General features: G+C 42.0%; 1 protein-coding gene across 1 annotated transcript; it reads left to right on the top strand.

The window, feature by feature from the left end:
- The first annotated feature begins 255 nt into the window (after nt 1–255).
- Nucleotides 256–1,308, top strand: LOC122047721 (momilactone A synthase-like). The gene is made up of 2 exons (XM_042609210.1): nt 256–388; nt 475–1,308. Exons 1-2 carry the CDS (start codon nt 378–380, stop codon nt 1,247–1,249), a joined length of 786 nt encoding a protein of 261 aa, XP_042465144.1. The 5' UTR covers nt 256–377; the 3' UTR covers nt 1,250–1,308.
- The last annotated feature ends 5,762 nt before the right edge of the window (nt 1,309–7,070 follow it).

Raw genomic sequence — 7,070 nt, 5'->3', positions numbered from 1 at the left:
TGTCTTTGTATCTAGACATGGGACCAATAATAGCCCTCTAATTGTTTATTCCAGGTTCGTATTATCCATGTGAAAACGGTTTGCCTTTAAAATCTGCTTTTAAACGTTTTTCAAGTGGATCATATAACATTTTTCGTATTATCCATGTTGCTAACGTTTTTCAAGATAGTGACTTATGTTAATTTCATAACTTATTCGATATTTACATTTAAATGGTCAAGAAATAGTAAAATGGAGATTTAAATATTTGAAAGTGTGGAATAATATAATTCCCACGAGGATGATACCTTCTCATATCACGGTCTATATAAACACTGAAGAAGAGGGATCAATCAAGAATCAACAAAATTTAATTGGAGATTATTAAGATATCTTCAATGGAGAGGAGGTCTTTACTTTTAATCTGTTAAATTTGTGTGTGTTTTCTTTCGCTTTAGTTAATCGATTGTATTGTTGATTTAATTGATTCATCAGGCTCGAAGGCAAAGTCGCCGTCATCACCGGCGGCGCTAGTGGCATCGGCGAGGCCACTGTTAAGTTGTTCGTCCGCCACGGTGCTCGTGTCATCGTCGCCGACGTCCAAGACGAGAAGGGGAAGACCCTCTGCGCCGGCCTCGGCTCCGACGACGTCGCCTCCTACGTCCACTGCGACGTCCGCCTCGAGTCCGACGTGATGCGCGCCGTGGACACCGCCATCTCCCTCCACGGCAAGCTCGACATCATGTTCAACAACGCCGGCATCGTCGACCCCTCCGGCAGCAGCATCCTCGGCGAGGACGACACGACTGCGGTGTTCGATCGGGTGATGGGGGTTAACGTGCTGGGAGCGCTGCTGGGGACCAAGCACGCGGGGCGGGCCATGGTGGCGGCGGGACGGGGCGGAAGCATCATAATCACTGCGAGCTTGGCGTCGGTGGTGGGAGCGCTGGGTCACCCGGTGTACTCGTGCTCGAAGCACGCGGTGTTGGGTCTAGCGCGCAGCGCGGCCGCGGAGCTGGGCAAGAACGGGGTGCGTGTGAACTGCGTGTCGCCGTCTGTGGTGGCGACGCAGATGACCGTGTCACTGTTTCAGGCGAACGAGGAGGAGCTGGAGGCATTGGGAGAGATGATCTCAGCTCTGAAGGGAGTAACGCTCAAGGCGGAGGACATAGCGGAGGCGGCGTTGTTCTTGGCCAGCGACGAGTCAAGGTTCGTGAGCGGCCACAATCTCATAGTCGACGGAGCCTCCAGCGTCACCAAAATATTCTAAATCCTTATCTTCTTCTTCAATAAAGTTTAAGTTTGAAATAAAGGATCGATCTCTCATCAGCTCCATTGATGTTCCATGAGTGATATTCTCATAGAATTTGCATGCGTAAAAAATCTTTTGTACTTCTAGTTCGTAATAAAGAACATTGTTGTAGACTTGCAGGTAAATGCAAAAATATACAATCTTCATCATTAAAAGAACGACTTTAACAAATCTTTTGAGTAAATGATCAATTTGAAGAATTAAAGATTTGTCCAGTTTTGGAGTAAAGTTTGAGGAAAAAAAACTTGCTAAAAAAAAGTACGAAATTGCAATATCGGTGTTGAAAAAGAATGCACACATAACCGATTTATTATAGACATTGATGTTTCTTATATTTTAAATTGGTATTAATAAATTTTAAATCAACTGCATCACTGTATGACAATGGGCAGACACATCAATTTCTTTTAATATCTTCATATTACAATTGAAAGTCCCGGGGATATGGTGCATTGAAAGGACATCCAATTATCACCCCAAATATTTTGGTTCAATTTTTATTAAGTTTTATAATAATACACAAGAAAAATATAATAATTTAGATAAAATAATAATTAGTAGTATACATCAATAATAATTATGCAGACGACAATAATAAGTAACTTGATCAAATATTTGCATAGCCTTATTTTTTTCCTATAAAAAAATCTAATCTTTCATCTATCCTTAGCTTCTTCATATCCATCTCGACGAGTTTTCTCCAATGTCGTCCGTCTTGTCATTTCATCAAACAACTACTGAATAAAAAAATAGAACTATCTAAAACATATAAAGTTCATATCTGATCCTATTATAAAGCGGTGACATACCTTCTAGGTTGACTGAATCTTTGGATCTCCAAAAGGACCAAGAGCAGGAGACCAAAGGTGCCAAAATTAAAGTCTCTCGTCAATGGTGCTTGCAAAGCTGCTATAAGACAAGAAAGGTAGATGGAGCATTAGAGGGAGGTCGTGTTGCTCCAACCTTCCACTCTGATGATCAAGTCAGATCTCTAATAAAGTATATCAAGCAAATAGAAAGTACTATAATGAAGTACATAAAAATTGAATGTAACAGCATACTAGGCCTACAAGAGTAGGTCGGAGGTGCTGGCATGGAGTCGGAGGCTGCACGAAGTTAGGAGGCCAGAGGTGACATGGAGCTGGAGGTAGGTGCGGAGCCGAGGGCTAGAGGGATCTAGTGACAAGAACGTAACAATGGCTCAAACGTCAAAAGACCAGAGGGTCGGAACATAACAGCAACTAGCGCTCCAGAAGTATGATAGCGGTTCCCAGGCCGAAACACAGCAATAGCTTGAAGGCCAGATGGCTACAATGCCAGAACATAGTAGTGGCTCAAAGGTTGGAACACAACAGTGGCTTATAGGCTGGATGACGCAAAGGCCGGGACACAACAGTGGCACGAAAGTTGGAACATAGTAAAGGCGAAACACAGTCAAATCAACGACAGCAAGGTCTGCGGTGGCAGTGGCCTGATCTGTACTAGGGGTGGTGGCGGCAGTGGCAACAACAATGGTCGGATCTCTGCTGATGGAAGTGGCAGTCGTCAGATGCCGAATCATCACGGAGCACCGCAGGTGGTGCACGACAACTGCAGTCTAGGGATTGTATAGGTCGCAATGGCATGAGACATGAGGGAGCAGAGATGGTGAAAGGGTTGTGGATGTCGTCAAGCCAAAGGTGGCAGAGCCTCGCCTGTAGGAGATATGGGGTGCTGTCAGCGTTCGAGAAAGGAGAGGTCGAGGGACACTTAGAGGAGGCAGTGTGCGTTCAACAAGAGGAAATGATGGCTGGTTGACAGCTTGAGCAGAAAGGACGTGCCCTCACCTGTTGGTGACTAGTGAGGTGGTGCGAGGGGAGATCCGACAGAGCCAGCTTCACCAGACATGTGTGGTCGTAGACGGAAGAACATCTGAGAGGATAGAGGAGAGGCGACGTGTAACGACCCGCCTCCTACTAGCTAGGCTGCGAAGCCGATTGTTACATTATACTGTGCTGGACTATTAATGCGGAATGAAAACTAGCTAATTTAAAATTTTACTGAACTAAATGCTGTAAAGTTTAACTTAGTGTTCTGAGTGTACCTAGGAGTTGTACACATGCTAGGGGAGGTGTTTACAACTGATAATAAACTTCGGATCGATCCACAGACCGATCTACTGAAACTGGCATGGTAGGAAACTCCGGATCGTTCAACCGACCGATCCATAAACTACACTGCAATCCTGTACGCTGCTGGATCGGTCAATGAGACCGATCAATGGTTACTGATCGGTCTGCTGACCGATCAGTGAGCCATTTTTTTCGCGGCCCAGCTCCTGATCGATCCACGGATCGATCAGGGAACGAACAGTCCCTGATCGGTCTACCGACCGATTAGAGACTCCCTGATCGGTCTGCTGACCGATCAGGGGTTTCTGATTTCGTATCAGGCCCCTGATATCAGCACTGATGCGTGCCAAAGTCATTACACAACACTATAAAAGCTAAGAGAAACATTCTACTAGGTAATGGCTAACATACTAAACATGATTAAGGCATAGAATACTAATTCATGGCATGTAAACATATGGAAACCAAAACTAACAAGGTTTTAAACTGTTCTCTTGCTAACTAACAGAAACATAAGATAACGCTTGCTATAAGTACTAATGCATACTGAACACGTTCTAATGCATAGTAAAATAAAACTAGATCCCTAGGATCTTTATTCCAGTTCCTTCCACACACATCTTGATCTGCATTGACCTCCAACCTCCACTGCTAGTCCATTTTCCTTTTACCTGTATCTGCAGTATAAGGAAAATAGTATCTGTAAGCTAAAAAGCTTAGTAAGAAACCATCTACCTCACTAAAACATGCATACGATGCAAATATGATTTTAAATCATGCTATTTGAAAGGATATGCTAAGTATACTGAATAAACTAAACATGGCATGGCATATAAGCATACAATCATGGCATATCTAAAGCTGAACATGATATCAATCACATGGTATCAATGAAGAACTAAGCTGATACTAAAAACTGAGCTAAGCTAATACTGAGCTACTGCTAGGACTGTACTGAATTCACGAACTAATTTGTGAAAGGTTGAAAACCATATACATATAGTAAGTGAAAATACTACACATGCTGCTGATGGGCCCTGGCAACTGTACTTGCTGTGCGCACATCCCTAACTAGACCCGGGATTGTAAGTTCCGAATCTAGTAAGGTTTACTAGGTTAGCTAAACCTAGGGACGACTATGGGAGCCCAACCCAATGGATATCTAATCCAGTACAGTGCCACTGAAAAGTAAAATACTGAAATAGCTAATACTATTTTGCTGAATCTAGGTTATCTGAACCTAGAACTAGGTTGTATGAACCTAGAGACGACTGTGGGAGCCCACCCATTTGGACATCTAGTCTCATAAAATCTGGAATAAAACTGATCATGCTAATTAACATGTTCTACGACATTTAACTACATGCCCACTGTATCATAAGGCTGTGCTAGGCATTTTGTCGAGCATTTGGCGCCCTCTAGCTCTCCTCTCGATCAGGGAGACCACCTCTAGGCACCCTGCAACGTCTAAACCCCTATCTACAGAGGATACACGTGCTCGGCCCATCTAGAGATGCTCACTAATCCCTAAATCTGTGAGAAGAGTTAAAATACACACTATATGCTGACAAAATTCAATAAAACTAATCTAATGCATAAAAGAAAACACGCGAGAGCTACTTATATTGCAGGAGAGGGGTTTCTTACCTTGTGTGCTAGATTTCTTACAAATCTAATCGCTAGAAATTCCGGTGGAGACGACTTCTCGACGACTCGCTCGCGTCCACGTGCTCTACTCGCGGAGGGGAACGTCCTTGTGCTGAAATCGTCACCGGAAAGTGACCTTGGGACCTTAGGGATGGAACCCTAGTTCTTCCCTTGTTGTGGGGCCGAGAGAAGGAGAGGGGAGAGGGGTTGGCGTCGGCGTGAGGGTTTTGGAGAGGGGTTGCCGAACCAAGTTCTAAGAATAAACCAAACCCCAACTTAAATTTCCTATTTATACTAAGTAATCAATTCGGCCAAACCAATTATAAATATAATTGATTCCCTTTCCTTTCAGCACGGCCCTGCTGGGTTCACCGGTTACTAAGGCTAACTAAAGGTTTAGCGGACCCGAGAGGTCCCGGGTTCGATTCCCGCTAAAGCCATTTTACTTTTCTAATAATTTTTGCTACTTCCGCTACTCGGAAAATTCCGGAAAAATATCTAATAATTCCAGAAAAATCATAGAATATTCCTAAAATAGTTTTGAGAATTTTCGGGCGTTACACGACGTCAGTCTCAGCTATTGGAGCAATCTGTATGACCCTAGGTTTTGATTTTTTGGACAAAAGTTTAAGTTAGGATTATTATTGTATTTGATATGTATTATGAATGTATAGGATATAGGTATAATAAGGAAAGATTAAGTGTGATCTTAGCAAAAACAAAGTCCAAGTTGGATCTTGGCAAAGGTGAAAGTCTAAGTAGAGTCTTGGCGGTGTAAGTTTAAGTATGTAGTCTTGGCAACTTAAATCTAACTATGACTTGACAAAGGATGAAGTCTTAGAGGTGAGGATTCTCTTGGCAATGAAAGAACCTGTTAGAGTATATACTAAAAACCTATCTTTTGTAAACATTTATTTTGAAATAAAGAATCACATTGGTCAAAAATGTCTACATGCTAAGTGTAGTTGTTCAATTAATTTATATTGTAGATAACGTGGTGTGTGGTGTCACACACAGAAGATCATGTTATCGGTTCTTTATAAATTATAAACAGTAGCTCACGACTAAGATGGAAAGGAACAAACCATTGGAATAGTTGTAGTGTAATTAGGTATTAGTTTATCTTGACTAATATATTACACTAGTACATTCTGAGTGTATTGAGCAGGACCATTTAAGGTAAGTTCTTTTTATACTGACTTAATAAAAGAACAAGACCTTAGTTATTATGGAAGTGTGTGCTCTTAATCCTAATATAATAACAAGCACATATATTTAGTATTTATTTCTTTAACTTATCAAAGGGTAAAATTTAGCTCGATAAATCAAAAGGCCCGATAAGTTGGGAAATGATATTACTTATAGTGTGTGTTGTTGATTATAGAAGGAAACTGTGTCCTAGTAATCAAGGTTGATAATATCCCCAAGAGGGGCTCATAAGGATTGTCATGTTAAACCCTGCAGGTGGACTTAGTCCGACATGATGATAAGGTTGAGTGGTACTACTCTTGGACTAAGATATTAATTAAAGATAGTTGTTAGTAACTCATTTAATTAGTAGACATTCGACATCTTAAACACAGGGAGACTAACACACTCATAATAAGAAGGAACCCAAAATATAATTTGGGATTGGTGCGGTAGTTCAATAATAATTCTTTAGTGGTATGAATTATTATTGATGAATTTAAGTTGGGTGTTCGTGGCGAACACGGGAAGCTTAATTTCATCGGGAGACCAAAACCAAATCCTCCTCTCGGTCCCTATCATAGCCTCTTGTATATAGAGAATTATACCCACCACATACCCACTTCTTACCCACCTTATACTCATCCTAAGGTGGCCGGCCAAGCAAGCTTGGAACCCAAGCTTGGGCCGGCCAAGCAAATAGGATGAGCCAAGTTGTGTGGCCGGCCCTAGCTTGAACCCAAGCTTGGTGTGGCCGGCCACATCATATTAAAAGGATTTTTATTTTGTTTAAAATCTTTCCTTATGTGGAAGCAATGATTTAAAAGAAGAGT

The sequence above is a fragment of the Zingiber officinale genome, chromosome 1B, assembly GCF_018446385.1.
Source record: "Zingiber officinale cultivar Zhangliang chromosome 1B, Zo_v1.1, whole genome shotgun sequence".
NCBI lineage: Eukaryota > Viridiplantae > Streptophyta > Magnoliopsida > Zingiberales > Zingiberaceae > Zingiber > Zingiber officinale.
The sequence above is the reverse complement of the archived record's forward strand: the minus strand, read 5'-3'. Positions and strand labels throughout refer to the sequence as shown.